Source organism: Notechis scutatus, chromosome 6, assembly GCF_049901735.1.
Source record: "Notechis scutatus isolate UNSWTSFEM ecotype Mainland chromosome 6, rNotScu1.2, whole genome shotgun sequence".
Taxonomy (NCBI): Eukaryota; Metazoa; Chordata; class Lepidosauria; order Squamata; family Elapidae; genus Notechis; species Notechis scutatus.
Genome location: NC_142014.1, coordinates 68,091,903 through 68,111,427, shown reverse-complemented (window position 1 = coordinate 68,111,427; position 19,525 = coordinate 68,091,903). Strand labels below are relative to the sequence as shown.

Here is a 19,525-nt window from a genome sequence, read left to right as displayed (position 1 = left end):
TTCTCTGGTCTGTTAGAGTTGCCAGCAGAAAGGGAGTGGGGGAAGTAGTGCATTCCTTAAATGCTTTCATAGATAATTTCTAGGCGGCTGAAGTTTCTGGCATGCAAGATTATTACTGGAGAGCATGATTGATGATTCTTGGCTAGGGATGTGTCCCATTGGAGAATATACATCCAGGGGGTGGGGGAAGACCAGGGTCAAGGGTGAAATGAATGATGTGTCTCAGAGTCGGCTACACCCAGGTGGCACTGGCATGTTCACTCCTAATAAATCTTCTTTAAACACTGAGAGATGCGGCTAGAGACTCATGATTTAAATGGGGTGGATGCCGGAGCCCTGACATTTAAATGATCTCTAGCAGTCCAATCAGATCTTGTCCTACAGAAGCTCCCTTGGAGTTTTAAAGTAGTTTTGCAGTGTACATGCAAAGAAAGTGTCTCAGCCATGGTTTCCTATAGAATATATGTTCCCTCTCTTATTCCTCCCAACACCTTTTTATGGTTGCTTCCAGCCATTTTGGCCAATGGGAACTGGAATAGCCAGAGGCTTTCTTGCTGCCATGGACTCTGCCTGGATGGTACGAAGCTGGTCCTTGGGAACTGGTCCTATGGAAGTCCTAGCAGAAAGGTAACAAAATGCCCGGTTTCTCTGTATGTATGTTTATACTTGCAAGTGTATGCTGTTGTAAGCAGGAAATTTATCTGCTATTAAAATGTATCTACTGTATGTCTTAAGAGTATGCAACTTCAGGCTCATTAATGTGCAGAGTGTGTGCATTTATTAGCATCTTCCTATATGTCAATTCTATGCCCTCCTATTTGTCCCTGTGCTAATCAATGTATTATCCAGAGATATTTGTCATTTTCAGTGTTCAGCTACAATAGCTTAGCAAGGAATAACACACTTTTCTCATTGTGCATGGGGTAAAAGATGGTTTAAACTAAACTATCTGAACGTAATTAGGTGGACACAGAGAAAGTTGCCTAATTATGCTTCTGATTGGCAATATTCTTAAGCCCCAAATTCAGGTTAAAAATTGTTATGTTCCCATAACATACTAAGCTGAAAACAGACAATATAAAGTTTAATTTCATAATTGTTTCACACAATTTGCAAAACATTGTTTGGGTTACTACAATGTACAAACCACAAATTATTCAACCCTTTTAGCTTAGTTTTGTGTGTGGTGTGTATACCAACACAAATGCAACTCTCTCTGTGTTTGGTGATTTTTAAAAGTGCCGTTTTTAAAAAAATGGCCGTATTAGTGAATTATTTAACTCAGTTATTTAACTAACCCAATAATTTAACTCAATTATTTAACTATGTAAATAGGACGCGGAAGATTTGTCTAGGCAGATTGATCAAGAAAAGTATATGACATAATTAAGGTTGCAGTTCATATGGGTTAGGATGGATTGAAATAAGTGAAACCTACATTTAAGTGGCATTGTTAAAAATGGCATTGAATACACTAGCCTTTTAGAATTACAGGAACTGATTATTAGGAAATGAGCTATTATACAGTATACTTATCTATCTTAAGAAGTGCTAAACAGCAGTGTAATTATCTATCTTAAGAAGTGCTAAACAGCAGTGTAATTCTTTTCCAATATGCATTTTTCTTTCATTAAACAATAGTATTATTAGCTTCACTTTTTGTACATTGGGGGAGATGGTAAACGTGTAAAAGTGAGGAAATGATGGCAGTATAGAAACTTGGAACAAATTAAATCCTCTTGTTAAGTATTTTCATTTCATAGAAGAATTAACAACACAATGCTCATTAATACTGCCTCTTTTTCTCTTGTTTAACTCCCTTAAATATTCCAGCCTAGCTTCACTCACCTTTCTGAATTTTCTCATTGCATTTGGCTCAACAGAACAAGCACTGTCCTGGTTTGAAGACTGCATGAAATATGCAGTTTGTCAGATGCCACTTTGCTTATCTTTGCAAGGCATTTTTTTCCCTATTGGTATGTACTTCGCTGGCAGTCAGTGAAGCATAGCTCACGAGAATTGGAAATTAAGACCATAATCCAAATGACTTCTTCTCTATTATACCTGCCTGTGAAGGGGAGTTTCTTCCTCTGCTTAACCCAACCAAGCAGCAGTCTCTTGCAATATGGAAAACTCGGAAAGGGCCCTGTTTTATTCATTTGAAAGTATAAATGCTAGCTTCAGACTGTTTGGGTATGGATCAGGCAATTCTAAAGGCAGAAAAGTTTAGCCATTTGAGAGAAATACAGGTAGTCTTTGATTTATGACCACAATTGAGCCCCAAATTTCTGCTGTTAAGCAAGACAGTTGCTAAGTGCGTTTTGACCCATTTTATAAACTTTCTTGCCACAGTTGTTATATGAATAGCTCCAGTTTTTTTTAAGTTGGTAATACTGTTGTTGAGTGAACCTGGACTCCTCATTGATTTTGCTTGTCAGAAAGTCACAAAAGGTGATCACATGACCCTTGGACACTGGATAAATATCAACCAGTTACCAAGCATCCAAATTTGGATCATGGGACCCTGAGGATGCTGCAGTGCTCCTAAGTGTGAAAAGCAGTCCTAAGTCACTTTTTTCAGTGCCGTTTTTAACTTTGCATGGTCACTAAATTAATAGTTGTAAGTTGAGGTCTACCTGCATTTGGGACGCCATTGTACATGCCATCCACCCAGTAGAATATAGCAATTTTGCTTTAAGTGGTAAAGTGATGTCCATCAATGTCTTTTATATCACTGAAGCTGGCACCATTGTCATATTTTTCCTAGAGAGAGCATCTATAGATTGTTGCCTCAAACTACGCCAGAAAATGTCAGCAAGAACTTCAGCCAATACAGCATTGATCCTGTCACTCGATACCCCAACATCAATATCAATTTCCTAAGGCCAAGCCAGGTAATTGGGTCTATCCTGTGGCATTCCAGGATATATGATGGACACCTTATGCAACCAGTTGAAGAAACGGCATTGAAGTAATATAAACATAGCACTGAGTATAACACATCAGCTGCAGCAACAGAACAAAATAAATCAAAACTTGCCACAAAAGAAGTCTTGGAGTCACTTTTGACTTTGAGTAGTTATGTTCTTTTCTGCCCATGGAAGGATATTAAATAATAGAAACTATTGTTTTTATACATGTCCAAATAATTAAGACAAAAAGTGTATTGGAAAGGGAAATAATTTCAGAATTATTTGGGCAGGGTTTTTTAAATTAATCTTTATTCAGTGAAATGTATAAACAAGTGATAGCCATTGGCTACCATAATCTAAACTTGGAGGAGGAACATCATTGGGCTTGTTAAATATTTAGATGTGAGATCTCAGTGAATCCTAGGGTATAAAGGCAAAATGTGGAAACAGTTTGGGATGGTTTTTAACATTAATGTGCAATGTTCCAAAGCATTAAACAAGCAAGAGTCATTGGCCATTAATCTTCCTGTGCTATATTAGAAGTGAGTTTTCTGCAGATACTTAACACAGTTTGCCCACTCTTTGGCCAATGGACAATTGTTTTGTTGTTATCTTGACATTTGATGTGATACATGCACTCTTTTTGGACTGCTGCAGGTACGTCATTTGTATGATACAGGAGACTTGAAGGATATTCATCTGGAGATAGAAAATTTGGTGAATTCTAGGACACCAAAGTTATCACGGAATGGTAAGTCAGTCCATGTATTCCTTGTTACTGTCTTTTTTTTTTCTTCCCTTCCTGGAAATTTGAAATTGGATTCCATGCCAGCTGCCATTTTCAAATAGTGCATTAAGAGAATATTGGCTGGATATTTACTTAAGCTGTGTTGTAGCCATTAGTGATCTCTTTGACCCCTCAGGCTCTTATAAATATACTTAGTATTCACTTATGTACACTTACATTTTTATGAACAGGAATGAGAATAAAAACATTTTCCTTAGAGTTCTGTGTGCATTAAAAGCAGAGAGACGGAGGGTTTTGTTGTGCTATTAAAACCAGGAAATTGGTATTTTCTGACTGATGTAACTCTTATAAGCAATCTTTCCTAATGTGATGCCCTATTAACTGTTATATTACAGCGCTCAAAATTCTTGGCCAACATGCCCTTTAGGTCAATATATCCTTTAGTTATACAATACTAGCTCAATACCCGTGCTTCACTATAAAACTATGTGGTCGAGCTTAGTTTTTGGGGAGGAAACTAAGGGAAAAAATGGTGCCTCTGCCTTCCAGTATCCATTGGTATTCATCTGGCTAGAGTTGAGGGCTGTTTGGAAAGTGAAACAGTATTTGCTGTGTGAGCAAGAAGGAGACAGCAAGGAGCCTGGGCGTGGCTTAGCTCAACTGTTCTGTACTAAAGCTGCTTGGTGCTGTGAAACTAAAACTGAAACTCCTTTCCTCTGCTTGTGTTTTGCATTTGGAACAGATTTCTTTTAATGTGGGGGGGGGAGTAGAACTCCTTAGCATCAGAGTGTGTTAATAATAATGTAGGAAATACGAATGCTCTGATGGTCATTTCAAAAAATCCTTTCTTAGTGAGCACCTAGAAGTCAAGAGGAACATAGGTGCCAAATTTTAAGTTTGTAGGCTTTTTGTTTCTGGAGGTTTGTGATGATGCGTGAGTGGTATTTCACTTTTATGTATATAGATAGACATGAAATTCTTTAATTTCTAGTTCAGTATATATGAAGAGAACCAGTCAGAATAAAATTGATTTATATTGAGGAGGGAAAGCCTATAGCTCTGGGACTTCATGTTGACTTGAGTTCCATTTTCAATGCCCAAGCTAAGCATGATTGTTGAAGGCTGATGTCACAGTTCATGGGCCATTTTGAATTGGGAAACAGAAATAATTTAAAAAGGGAAAGACAACTATCAAATTCCTCCCCAAAACCTAGCTTAATCCATATGTATAATATATCGCTGCTACCTTATATTTCTTAGTTCCTTGCCCAAATATTACAACTGGCCTTTGTCCACCAGAATGATTGAGAATGCTACTTTCATAGTCACATCAAACACTAAAATACTGTATCTCAATTTTTATTTCAGAGTCTGTGGCCCGTTCTAGCAAACTTCTAGGCTGGTGTCAGAGGCAAACAGATGGATATGCTTGTGTGAACATAACAGATCTTACAATGTCATGGAAGAGTGGTCTAGCACTGTGTGCTATTATTCATCGATTTCGTCCAGACTTGATGTAAGCAATAGCATTTGCTTGTGAATGGCTATTTGAAGAAATTCAGTCAGGCAATTGAGGGGATATTTAGATTTTCCTAAGCTATAGTAGATAGAATTTTTGTTATAATTTAGAAAGTGTATTTTTCTCTTCCAGAGATTTTGATTCTCTAGATGAATATAACATTGAGAAGAATAATCAGCTAGCATTTGACATTGCTGAAAAAGAGCTTGGAATATCTCCCATCATGACTGGCAGAGATATGGCATCAGTTAGTGAACCAGACAAGCTGTCCATGGTCATGTATCTCACCCAATTTTATGAAATGTTCAAGGACTCTCTTCCTTCCAATGGTAAGATACATATCATGTATCTATTACAATCTTTGAAAGTTGCAATATAGAATTGACTGCTCTTGTTCTAGAATACAACAATTTATTTTCTTTGATGCTGAAAGAGAATGTTTTCTGTGCCTAATTTTTTCTCAATATAGTGAATACAATTAGCAAACTGGAATCCCAGCTGTTCTTATGGGGACATTATTTTGTGAAGCATTCTGGAATGAATTATTTCTGAGGTGATGAGATAGAAGGTTGACCTGTCTGCTACTATCATAGTGTCTTTCCAACAAGACTAGCTCTTTAACTTTGTCATATTTTTACTTTGCTGATTAATTATGTAAAAATGTTCAAACTGGTTCTGTTACAATTTAATATTAAAGGCAAAAATGTGACCTTAATAGAAGTAGGAACTTCTAGAGGAAGAAAAATTGAAGACTTTCTGTTAGAGCAAGTTGTGAATAACAGGTTGTAGTGAAAAATATATACCTTATATGACCTAACCAAATGGTTAGTAGCAATAATATCTGAAAATGTAGTTGTGTTGTCAAAGCTAAAGTAATTTTGCAGTAAGGATAAGACAATAAATTGATCACAGAAAAATAATACTCTGTATTTTGTCTTTGGAGATAAAGAATACATAAATATGTTTTAAAAAAGAATACCTTCCTTGTTAAGCATCACTGGTGCCCTCATCTCTAATTGTGGGTGGCAACCATTGTCTTTTTATGGATCTTAAATGATTGCAATGAAAATCAATTCCTACAATGGAAGAAAGATTAAATAGAGGATTCGCTTCTGTGGAACTTTGCAACTGAATTTAGACAGTGGAAATAGCTATACTTTTATCGCAAAGAGCCAACATCAAAGTCTGAACTTTGAAATCTGAGATTTTTTACTTTGTTATATCTCCATTTTTTTGTTGCTTTTTATAGATAATCTGGAACTGAATGCAGAAGAAAAAGCTGCTTTAATTACTAACACCAAATCACCAATTTCCTTCCTAAGCAAGTTGGGACAGACCATTTCACGGAAACGGACACCAAAGGTAATAACAATGTTTTTGAAATAAAGATAAATCTCCATAAGATTGTGATTTGAAGGAATATGAGTTAAATCCAAATTTATATCATTTGCATTGTATAATTACCCAAATGAATCAATTGGACATAATTTTCTCAATGTTCGTAGCAACTCGGAAACGAAGCTCATATTTCAGAAATAATATATTTTGCTTGAAGATTGAGATTGAAGTCCAAACTAATTAAATGTCCAGTGCATAACTGAATGGAAGTTAGCTAATCCAGTTGTACTGAATTCCTAGGGCTGAATTCATTATTATTTATTGATTAGCCTATAGGCCATCCAACCCTAGGGCTGTATTTCGATATGAAGCTGGGTGTGTGATTTTTCAGTGTCATATTGGGTAGCTTGGAAAAGAAGCTCAGCGTGACAGGTGCTGACACTGCTTATCTCCTAGAAGGATGACTATGATGGCTTATTTTAAAGAGTCTGCACATCTGTAAAAATTCATTTTATCTATATCACTCTGGAAGATTGTCATTATTTACTTAGAACTAAGGAGAAATTTCCTGACAGTTAGAACAATTAATCAGTGGAACAACTTGCCTTCAGGAGTTGTGAATGCTCCAACACTGGAAGTTTTTTTAAAAATGTTGCATAACTATTTGTCTGAAATGGTGTAGGGTTTCCTGCCTAAGCAGGGAGCTGGACTAGAAGACCTCCAAAATTTATTCATTTAATGACCGCAGCATGTGTTTTATATAACCACAAAAAAGCCAACAAATAGAGTTCGGTCATCTGATGCCTCGACTTACGACTGCAGTGACATATGATCATAACTCCAGGGTCAGCTGCAATCGTAAGTTGAGGACTGCCGGTGATCAAATGTGGGGGCACATTGTCCCAATTTTTCCAACTGAGGTTGTAGTGGATAGGTTGAACTAAAAAGTTGCAGACACACTGGCTCACTTCAGAAAAAGGTCCTTGGGTTCTTCTCAGATGGGAAAAACAGGAATAATAAATATAAATATAAAACAATGGGGACTCAGAATTCTCTCTCTTCTGCTTAGGATAAAAAGGAGAAAGATCTGGATGGATCAGGAAAGAGGAGGAAAACCAGCCAGTCAGAAGATGTAAGTAATACTGTTTTCATTTTTCCTGTTCATTTAAAAAATCTTACCTAATTTGAATTAGAGGAGATCATATATTTGCACAGTACATTGAACTTAGCAAAGCATTTTTAAATCAGTAATTTCTACTTCAAATGAAATTGAATGCAACAGTCAAAATAGGCAATAAATTTTGAAATCAAGAACTAAAATATCCCAGGTTTGATTCTGTCAAACCACAGTCAAACTAGAACAGGGGTCTCCAACCTTAGCAACTTTAAGACTTGTGGACTTCAAGTCCACAAGTCTTAAAGTTGCCAAGGTTGCAGACTCCTGACCTAAAACAATTAGCACTCATTCTGAGTGCCAGTATAACTATTTTCGGTTGAAAACAAATCACACTTCTTTTGATTTGGGCACAGCTCTGGCACTTAAATAACTATCTTCCTGCAGTTTAATCCCTAGGTAAATACCACCAGTCAAAACTGGGACAACTGGAACTCGCAACATCCTGTACATTCCAGTGATTAAAAATGGTGCTCTTTTTAGCTTAATTAATATGTATTTTTCTATCTCGATGCTGGACTTTGCAGGATTATCCCCTATACTGGCACACTATAATCGGGATAATATTTATGCTTTACAGTTTTTAGAATCCTGTTCAGGGGTACCTTCCCCCTAGAGAGATCAGAGGTATAAGAACTCCCAAAAAATGTCATTCTCAGTGATGGGCTACTCATTGTGGGACCCTTTATTCTCTGGCTTTAGGCTGGCCTCTATCATTTTATACATTAAGAAGCAACTGAAAATATTTTGAGTTTGGAAGCCACAGCACTTGTTTTTTTTAAAAAGATATTTAATATTTGGATTTTATGGATATCTTGAATTTACTCTTGTAAACCACTGAGAGTCACTTGAATAAGCGAAGTACATACCACTGTAAATAAAGGAGTAAGAACTTAATTTTAAGAGGTTGAGTTCTAACTGGAGCTCAGAAGAATCTTGCATTTTTTTGACATAGTTTTGGGATTTATAACAGCAAGAAGCCTGTAGCCCTTGTTATTAAACTTCTTGCTCAAAGTCACTTGGGTTTCTAATCCTTAAGAAGACATTGAATGGCTGCCATCTAGTTTATAAGATGCTTAATCATCAACTTTAATTTCTACAAATATTAGATGGGGAGAAAAATGTGTTTCTGGGCTTTCACTTCCAACAGTGATCTTGGACACGATTGAATATTTATTTAATGTTATGTATCATATTTCTACACTGTTCATCTTGCCTAAATGACTGGGCAGTTTATAATCTTGTGTAAACTTACCTGGGACATATTTCTAACTTTACTTTGGTCACAGAATCTTTGGAAGGGAAATTTAAAAATATGGGGTATATCCTGATGGAAGATTATACATTAACATTTGTCATTCTGAACCAATAGGATTTGTTTTTCTTTGCATTCCTTAGTTGAATTTAGGGAATTTGCATTTTTAATTTGTTTTTTTTTAAAAATGCCATAGACCAGCGGTGTCAAACTCGTGGCAACACATGACATATCACGACTTTCCCCCCCTTCGCTAAACCGGGTATGGCCAGCGTGTGACGCATCGAGTTTGACAGCCCGGCTATAGACCATAGGAGAGGAGAAAAAAACAGAAAGATTGATTGTAATAAATAAAAATTATGTATACCCATGAGCAAAAGTCAACATGGTAAGTATGTAGAACTTGGTAAAGAGTAATGTATTATGAATTATATCAAAGTTCTATATACAAATTATCAAGAGGATCTGAAAAAACACACTCAAAGTTATAGATAAGATAGGTGGAAAGAAAAGAACCTGGGCTTTTGCTTGTAGACCAAACACATTCTAACCACTACATTTTTGAAACCAGCTGAGAAATTTCAGTGCCATAATCTTGTAGCAGCTGATCTATAATCACTGATCGTAATAATTGGGAAAGCTTGATAATAAATGATTTAATGAGCCAAATATAATATAATGAGATTATCTTGCTACATATATGCCGCTGATTCAACCTTGTCAGAGAGTGCTGTTGTTCCTCAGCCTTTATCAAATAGTGTGTGTGCATTAGATCTGAAATCTCTCTCTATAAAAGCGAAATACCACTCACGCATCATCACAAAATCTCCAGAACTGTAAAGCCTACAAACTTGAAATTTGGCATGTATGTTCCTCTTGGCTTCTAGGTGCCAAGAAAGGATTTTTTGAAATGACCATCACAGTATTAGTATTTCGTATATTATTATTATTAACATGCTCTGATGCTAAGGAGTTGAACTCCTCTCTCCCCACCTGAAAAGAAATCTGTTCCAAATGCAAAACACAAGCAGAGGAGAGGAGTTTCAGTTTTAGTTTCACAGCACCAAGCAGCTTTAGTACAGAACAGTTGAGCTAAGTCACGCCTAGGCTCCTTGCTATCTCTTTCTTGCTCATTACAGCAAATACTGTTTCAATTTCCAAAGAGCCCTCAACTCTCTCACACACTGACAGGACGCTAGCCAGATGAATACCGATGGATGCTGGTAGGCAAAGGCAGAATTTTCCCCTCTTATTTTCCTCCCCCAAAACTAAACACGACCACATAGTTTCGTAGCAAAGCACGGTTATCGAACTAGTATTTAATATGCACAGCATATTCTCTGATAGTGAGCAATTATGCTACTCTATACTCTGGTTTCTCTTCAGATCATATAAACCAGGGGTGTCAAACTGACATCGTCACGGCAGCATCATATGATGTATCGGGACTCCCCCCCCCTTCACTAAACTGGACATGGGCGTGGCCAGCATGTGGCGCATCCGGTCTGTGGGTTGGGAGTTTGACAGCCCTGATATAAACCGTTCACCTACACTTATTCTTTTAGAATTTGATGGTAAAATTAGGTTACTTTGAACTTGGAGGAAAATAGGCAATGTAAGCAAAGCTGAACTGGCAAGAATGAGAACATGTGTCAGAACTCATAATGATGCTCAGAACTGGAATTGGGTAGAGGGATTTTCACGTGCACCCAAAAGGAATCTCTTAATCTATTCTTGACACTGATTTGTAGGAAGACTCTTCCAGAAGCTGTCGTGAAGACAGGCCCACCCTTGTAAGTGCCCTGACTGAGAGAAGAATTGATGCTGCTATCGGGAACCAGAATAAAGTGAAGTCTATGGCAACACAGCTGCTAGCCAAGTTTGAGGAGAACGCCCCTGTACAGTCCACAGGCCTCCGGAGACAGGTGAGAAGGGACCTTGCATTGGATGAATTTGGGGCTTTAGTTAATGCTCTGATAAAGGATGGATCTTCTTGCCTTTGGGGTGGGGGGTGCATTTGAATTTGATTGGAGGGCATGCAGTCTCCCTCTGTAGCCAAACAAGTTATAAAAGCTGCTTTTGCATTTTTCTAGGAATAAAGAAGCCTTTTTTAAAATCCTGGTGGAGTTTTTTTGCCAATCTGTCAAAGAGCATGCTGGCAAGTTGCCATTTCTTTGCTCAGTGTCTAGAAACAATTTGGGGTTGGAGGCCTGATCGGGTTCCTAGGTCATGAAAGCTAACTGCTTGAGAGCACCATCAGCTCCGGCTCTGTGCTCATCCTGAGTCAAATGTAGCCTTCACAGGGAACTCCTTTGTAAAATAATCTTTGATGAATTGCCATCTGTTCAACATACAGAAGACAATTTTCAGTAGCTGTTGCAATGAATCATTAATACATAACCAGCTTCTCTGCTTGAGAAAGTGGTTCAAATAACTGGCTTTGCCCAGGAATCCTGAGGATTTATTTAACTTGACTGAGCACCACAGGACACGTATCTTTTCCCAGTGATCATTGTGTCCAATCTGCAGTGTGCTGCAAATGGAATGCCAGAATTTCAAGTGATACCCTGGTAAAGATACTGTTGGCATGAAGAGTGGATTAAAACATCTGTGCTGTGATTATTTTAGGGATTCCCCCCCCCCCCACCTCTGATAATTCACTTCCAATCTAAACGGATTCAAATAACTTGTCCAAATAATAGGAGACAGATGGCCTGCTCGTGGCTAAGTTTCTGTTTTCCTTCCTCCTTTTTTTCCCCCCTTCCATTTTTAAATATTTCTCTATATTTCTTTTTTGTTTGTTTGTTTGCCAACTAATTTTTCCTTACTCCATTTCCTCCCCGCCCCTTGATGTCTGTCTTTGAATCACCCCATTCAATATCTACCCCGTCCCTTTTGTGGGTTTCTTTGTGAGTTCTGTTTTTGCCTTTTGTGGAAATGCCCACCATCCTGGGCATGTTATGATCTGCATGCAACATTCTGCCCAGCCTTATCAAGACAGTGCTCTCAGCCATCCTGCCTATCGACAGCGAGAGCAGGGCCGCCATGCCCCAATACCTCAGTGGAAACAGGTAAAATGAACCCCAATGAATGGCTGTCACACTGCCAATGCCATTAGCTACTGCTTTTCCATCCCACACCACTCTTCCCCCTGTTTCTTTATGCAGGCCCTGCTTTCTGTTCAAGATGTCTGAGCTACTAAAGAATTATGACTTATATATGGTTCCTAGTTTCTAGTCATCAGTAAAATTGAGAGCACAGAAAAGATAGCAAAGATCCTTTCTAACGCATCTTATTAACAAAACCTTGAGCAGTCATGAGATCACTACTGTGAAAGCATCTAATAAATGTAATTTCATTTATATGGAAGCATTGCTATCCCATCGGTATATATAATCATGATTTGAAGATGTTTACAATTGAGTCTGGGGAGCCCTTAATATTATGGCATTCTTCTGTAAGGAACTTTCTTGAGGGAGATCTAATCCTCAGCACTGGCAAACATGATATGAGAATTAGCCCTGACAGAAATACTTCACACATTTTGAAATATACCAATTGTGCATCCCTCTTGCCCTAATATAGAGGAACTGGCCAGTTGCCCAAAGATGCATCTTTCTGTTTTTGTTACAGATAAGAAAAAGTTTATTTCATTTGGCATTATGGATTTTTGCTGTACTTAGTAGATGCTGGTCTTTTTTAGCTTTAAGAATTTTCAAAGAGATTTCATTACAGTATAAATGTAAAAAGGTTATTTAATTGGGAGAAATCATTTAGAAATTAAACACTTTCTTTTCTGTCTTCTGATTCCTATTCTAATATTCTAATACTATTCTAGTATTCAATATATAGATTTTTCAAGGAAATCGGTTAGGGAACAATCTCTCATCAGAATTTGAGCAACTCCCCCCCAAATTAATGTGAGAATTAATAATATACTAATATTGTTCCTAAGCATTCACATACAACAGGTATATAGATTATTTTAAAGGAAAAGTATAGCAGTACTAGAGCTTCTAATATTTTCTCAGTTTGCATCTGCCTAAAACACAAATGAAAATGAAGATGAGTCTATTTAGGCTCAGTAAATTCTTGCTGGTGAATATCTCTTGTTGGCTTATTTATAGCAGTTATTGTCCATCATCATTATCAACCTATGGATAGCCTCCTTTAACGTGTAACCATCAGCAGGACATCAGATTATGAAATGCTCCTGTACTTATTTACCAACATATTTTAATTTGTATATCAGCCACTCAGTCAAAACATATATGCTTCCTACTTGTTTCTGGCCAAAATTGTGCACATCATTCTGAAAGCAAAATGAAGTGGAAAATAGCAGACAGAACATAACAACGCCAGATGGATATGCTTCATTTCCAGCGTAGGTCATGTGCGGAGCCAAGAAACGTGGAATTAATCTGCAAGCAAGGAATATTTTCAAAATTGTTTTGCAACATGGCTATCTTTTTGGTGTGTAACTTAAAATTCCAAGTTTGGTACAGTAGAACCTTTGCCATGTTATATAGCTTAACTTCCTACTATTGAGGAATTTATGCACAGGACTCAGGACCAATCCATACAACTCAGACTTAAAGGTTTTTCACTTTTTTTTGTAGCAGATAGTTTAATTTCTTAACCTAGATTCAGGTGAGTCCCTGAGAAAGCAGTAGTCTGAAATATAGTTATGTCATTGGTATGATTCTGGCTACCAAAGTGAAATTGCTTTGAGATCTTAATCTTCACAATTGTCGTATGCGAAGACAATACTGCTAAAGTATGATGTTATGCTTTCTCGATCAATAAAAAGCACATCAAGGATGAGTTACTGGAACAAGATGAATTATCATAAGAAATTTCAGCATTTGAAGAACTTTTGGTGGCCAGCTAATGGAGAAGACACTGTAAGAATGTAACAAATATCCCACAAGCTATCCAAAATCAGTAGATAAAGAAGATATGTCTTTCTAACAATGGTTGAAAAATCTTATGACTTTGTTTCTTATATTTTTTTCTTCTGATTGTACAATGTGGTAATCGTTTGTGAACAACACTGTTTGTCTTCTCTCTCCTCTATGTGCACCATAAACCCCCTTTTCACCCCAAAAAGGCAATCTTTAATGGAAATTTCTATTTTTATTACAACCAACACAGGGAGGATAGTGTAATTACAGGAAAAAAAATTAATTAGGGCATTTTTTTGATGAGCTTCATTCTGGTCAATACCATAGTGTTCTGACCCAAACCCTTTTCCAATAAAACAAGCACGAACCAAAGGGAACAGAAACCTTTTAATGATTCTTACGAATCTCTGGTTAAAAGGCTGCTGCAAACAAATTAACTTTGATAAGCACAAGTCTCGCCAAAACTGTGCGAGGCTGCCAAGAATAACAGATAAGGTTACCTAGAAATATTTTACAACACAAGAGTCTTCAAATACCAACTTTAGATACTGCAATGTCCATGAGGCTCGAGTTTCAAAACGTCTTTGCTTCCTACAAAGAACATCTGATTCACAGCTGGCTTTTATATTCTGGAAGGAGGGTCCATTACCTTGCAGCCTTACTCCCGAGTTGCCCATGCTGCTGCAGCTGCTCTTTCCTGTGAGCAGCCCTGCGCACACATGCACTTGGCACAGGCTCCTCGGGAACCTCCTCATCACTGCTGCAAGCCCCCACAATCTCTGAAGGCAGCAGTCCATTCCCTAATGGTCCTGGCCCCTCATCTGAGTCCTCGCTCTCCTCAGCCATCCACACCTGCTGCCGGCTAACCACAACACATAGTTTCTTCTTGAAGATGAAGCATATATGGCTTTGAAGATGAAAGGTAAAAGGTTTTCCAAATTACCATTTAAGAATCTTACAAATTATGGTATGGACTTTTGCTGAAGCTCATTGAACAAGTCAACCATCTTTTTGCTCACCAACTTGAAGCATGTAGAAGCATGGTATTTTCTCCAACAGAAGATACAGCAACAGCTGTATACAGAAACAGCAGCAAATTTAAGTGGAACAGCTCTTTGGTGTTCTTTCAGCTTATAGGCATATGTTTTGGTCAGATCAAAGAGTGTCTGAGACGTTAGGCTTTGTGTTTTGATTGTAATACACAAAAAGATGTGACCAAAAGAATCTTATCTCTCTTATTCACTTGATGCTTTACCTTGAACAAGTTTAATATATACGAGAAAAAAAACACCCCCCCAAAATTCCCCCCAAAAAATATATTTTATTATATCCCCCCCCCCCCCCCCCCCCCCCCCCTTTTTAATTTTAATAAAATATAAAAAAAAAAAAAAAAAAAAAAAAAAAAAAAAAAAAAAAAAAAAACCACACCCCCCATAAGTAGATTCAACATCTTTCTACCACTTCTAAATATCCTCACATTTTTTATTAGCATGAGTATACACAGAAGTATAGTCTCTTATTTTTATAAAAAGGGCATTATTAAAAAGATTAAATCTACTCTTCTACAATGTCAGGGGGAAATTTTAGCAATAGTTCTGAAGAAATAAACATGACTGCTCTATGGTTGAAGACAATTTCATCTTGAACTTAACAGCTTTACTCTTCATTTGCATACTAATAACACAAGTGTGTGGGGGGAGAGGGAGGGGAAATAAAATTTTGAAACTGGAAGTTGTAGATTGGAACTGTGATGATAGGTCATTGTGTCAAGATAATCAAATGTGTTTATTACTTGATGGATAAAAATTATGTTGGCAACAACATTGGATCGTTTTAAACTGAAATAGTAAAATGATAATTATAGAAGAACATCAGTAGTGAACTCTGTCATGCACAATTTCCTTTTACCTTTAATGCATTGACCCAGAGAACATCCCTCGTTGTATTTTTTGTGAACCAAGAACTCAGTGCCAACCCCCAAGTAGAAAATAGTTTATCCTACATTTTTAGAAGTTTGATGGAATGGTCCATACTTTAGATCAGGGGTGTCAAACTCAAGGCCTGTGGGCCGGATCCGGCCTGTGGAGTGCTTAAATTTGGCCTGTGGGGCCACCCTGGAAACAGCAAAGGACTGGCCCATGTTGCCTCTGCCAGGGAAAATGGAGCTTGGGAGGACCGGTCTCTGCAACGGCCTCCTGCAGCCTTTTGCCAGCGAAAACAGAGCTCAGGGACTGTGCGCAATCCCCCCAAGCTCCGTTTTGGTGGCAAAGGCCTGCAGGAGGCCATTGCTGCAAAAATGGAGACCGGGAGTGCTGTGCGTGCCCTCCCCCCCACCCCAAGCTCCGTTTTCACTGGCAGAGGGCTGCAGGAGGCTGTCGCAACCGAAAATGGAGTTCAGGATGCTCACGTCGGCCATGCCCCAGGTTGGCCCCCTGAAGTCAAACACAACCCTGATGCGCCCCTCAATAAAATCGAGTTTGGCAGCCCTGCTTTAGATGCATGTATTGGGATATGGTAGATTGGAGCCCAGGACCAAAAGTAAGAAAATACAAAACAAGAATAATAAACTGCAACTGTGAATTTGGTGTCACAAACTGTACTGATATTTATGAAGAATAAGGTTATTAATCATTACTGATCATGAAGACTTGCTTAAGCGGTCAGAGGTTGAACGTCATGGCATTCTGTCAACTGCTGGGGAACAATCATGTGTATGGACTGACACACTGACATCTTGTTTGTATGCTTTCGAAAGATGAAAAAGATGGGCACCCAGCAGCGTGGTCTGCAAAGTGTCTCTTACATTCCTGTGGAACACCGTAACTCATCTGTAAACACATAGTCATTGTAGCACCAGGAAGTTTGGAAGATCAGCATGTGTAGATATAGAAATGTCAGGTCCTATTATAGTGTAGTGTAGCTTAGGAGAACTAGAGATCCAGGTGGAATCTTACGTCAATCATCATCATATGATCTCTCATGATAGGAATCATCATTAGGCAAGCAGTAAAGTTGATCATATACCCATGTTGTATGACCTGTATATTCTGGTTACATTTTGCAATTAATATTATTGGATTAGGAAAATAATACAAAAGTAGGAAACAGCAGTATATTTCTACAGAACAACAATAGCATGAGTTGTTTTATGCAAATTGCTCAACATTGCATAGAATAGGGCAGGCAGTTTGTTTTGCTTGACTGCATTTTGGTGTTTTTGAAACTGCACACAGAATTCTATATTTGAGCACTTCAGAGCATTTCAGACAAATGAAGCAACCTGTCGTGAACATTTGTGAAAGTTTTCAAGGGAAGTGAAAACCCTGCCCTTTAAGAGTTTGCTCTGCAGAGGTTCTAGCTCCTAAGCTAAGAAACAAAACATGGTCCATTTGCTTCAAATCACTTGTTCTTGTTTTGATTCCTTCCCCGTATATTCACCCGCGACTCTCATTATGCCCAGCAACATCGCAGTGGCTAAAGGCCACAATCTAAATTTTGGAGGACCCCAAAAGTTTAAGGAGCACTGCTCCAGATGATGCATTTTTCAGCCGTGGCTCAGGCAAAATGCAGGGAAAGGTACGCAAATATATTCCTTAGCTACACAATTTGAGATTTAAGCAGTCAGTATTTGAACAAAAAGGTTTTGTTCCTAGGCTGGTTTTCTCTGCCGAAAAAAATAAAAATTAAGATGTTGAGTTTTCTATGCAGGGTATTAACATAAAGCCGGTGATATTGTTTCTTGTTCTATCGTTTTCCCCTTCCATTGTTTTAAAACAAAGATGAGGAAAAAGGAGCGTTGTCGGACCTGTCCCAAAAAAGTGATCATGCTCTCTTCTTCCTCCATTTGTACTTCCTCTCCATCGTACCCCAGTCAGCAGGTGATTTCATTCTGCATGCTCTGTCCTTCTGCCTTTTTCTCTTCCTCCTTGCTTCTTCAAATGAGTGGGTTACATGCCCTTCTTGGGTTGAGTTTCTCCTTAAAAGCCTGAAGATCTCTTGATCTGATTCTCCCTTTCCTCCCAAGAAAAAACTTAATGGTACACATTGGATTTCAGTTTAGTAGCTTATGATTAAACGGAATCTACTTGTAGTCCATTATGTGTAATATACATAAGTTGCTGAACCCAATAGCATCCAGAGCTTAAATAAAAGCTAATGTTGGGAGTGGCAATAAATACTAGCAATTTAAATTCAAAATAGTTTGATTCTATTTTTAGTTTAAGATCTTTGTGATTGCCTGTTGTTTGGGGTTTTTTTTTGTTTTTGTTTTTGTTTACTATGATTAAAGTACTCTATTTGCCTTCAACCATTAGAGGCATTGTTCCTGTTGAAGTGTTCTTCCTGCTAGAAAATTTGTAGGCATTTTTCTCTTTTTTAAACTTCTTATTTTATACATATGCATATGTATAAACATATACATACATACATTTATGAAACAAATTTATGCAGCCTCACACACTGTGGCTACATTAATGCAAGGTTGTTTTGATAATAGCAAAATCTATTTGTTCTTATCTGACTCTTGGTAGAGTTGGATATCTGTGCTTGTCTATGGACATTCTCGATCATCCAGGTCATGGTTGCCCCAAAGGCGCTTTTTTCAAGAGGCTACTGGACTTTCTGGTTTTTCTTTGAAGATGTTTCACTTCTCATCCAAGAAACTTCTTGAATGAGAAATGTAATTTCTTCAAAGAAAAACAAGAAAGTCCAGTTGCCTCTTGAAAAAGCACTTTTGGGATATCTGTGATGTTCAAGATTAATTTTTTTTCTTTTCCTGTCATCATTGCCACTGGTGAAAAGCAAATTCTTTCAAATCTTGCTTATTTTATTTTTTAAAGAGAGAAAGTGAGATTCAAAAACATGTAGATCAAGTTTTTGTGCTGTGAAGTGACCACTACATTACTCATTTCTTGAGAAGCCTTTTGTTAATGAAAATTCTTAAAGAAATCCTGCTCTTCAACGGAGCACATTGACATTATCTTCATTACTTGTGAGTGTCAGGGCTCCAACAAATCCATCCTCATTCAAATCAAAAGTCTCTAGCCGCATCTCAGAGAAAAGTAAATTGATTTATTAGGAGTGGCCATGTTGGCGGAAGCTGGATGCAGCCGATACTAACTTGCATCATACATTTCCCCCTTGACCCTGGTCTTCCCCCCAACCCCTGGATGTGACTTCTCCAATGGGATACATCCATCTCCAAGAGTCATCCATCATGCTCTCCAATAACCTTCTTATGCTCCAACAACTTTGGGCTACCGGGGTGATTATCTAGGCACTTAAGGAATGCACTGTTTTCCCCCACTCCCTTTTTTCTGGCAACTAAAAAGACCAAAAGAGTATCTTTTTAGCTGACAGTGAGATTGGAAAACTCAATCATGTTTGACACTTAAGAAAAGAGTTCCCAGTTCAGTTGATTCTAGCTCTTTGACATTTTTACCTTACTTCCTTTAGTGCTTTCTTTTGTCTTCTCCCACTTATAAAGCATTAGTAAACAACTCAATCCTTTAAAATGTCTACATCTTGCACATTATCTACTTTTCGGGGCACCTTTGTTTTTTCTGGTTATTCTTTCCAGGCAGTGTTCCTTGGTGTTTTGCCAAATGTCAGGGCAGCGATCAGGTGCCCAGGCAATTGGTTCTTTTCCATCTAAAAACAATAAGCAGGCCAGTTAA

The 19,525-nt window shown here is 37.9% G+C and overlaps 1 protein-coding gene across 31 annotated transcripts in view; it reads left to right on the top strand.

Moving 5' to 3' along the window:
* Positions 1 to 19,525, top strand: part of MICAL3 (microtubule associated monooxygenase, calponin and LIM domain containing 3) — a 216,465-nt gene that overhangs the window by 110,705 nt on the left and 86,235 nt on the right. For 19 of the 31 annotated variants that reach the window (XM_087968628.1, XM_087968627.1, XM_087968634.1 and 16 more), the window contains exons 9-18: positions 512 to 627; positions 2,768 to 2,894; positions 3,570 to 3,663; positions 5,029 to 5,176; positions 5,312 to 5,508; positions 6,429 to 6,541; positions 7,587 to 7,649; positions 10,698 to 10,871; positions 11,934 to 12,017; positions 17,630 to 17,728. In XM_087968628.1, coding sequence (XP_087824754.1) covers positions 512 to 627; positions 2,768 to 2,894; positions 3,570 to 3,663; positions 5,029 to 5,176; positions 5,312 to 5,508; positions 6,429 to 6,541; positions 7,587 to 7,649; positions 10,698 to 10,871; positions 11,934 to 12,017; positions 17,630 to 17,728 — 1,215 coding nt within the window. The remainder of the gene's footprint in view (positions 1 to 511; positions 628 to 2,767; positions 2,895 to 3,569; positions 3,664 to 5,028; positions 5,177 to 5,311; positions 5,509 to 6,428; positions 6,542 to 7,586; positions 7,650 to 10,697; positions 10,872 to 11,933; positions 12,018 to 17,629; positions 17,729 to 19,525) is intronic. The other 12 variants (XM_087968658.1, XM_087968656.1, XM_087968659.1 and 9 more) reach the window with 2 other exon arrangements.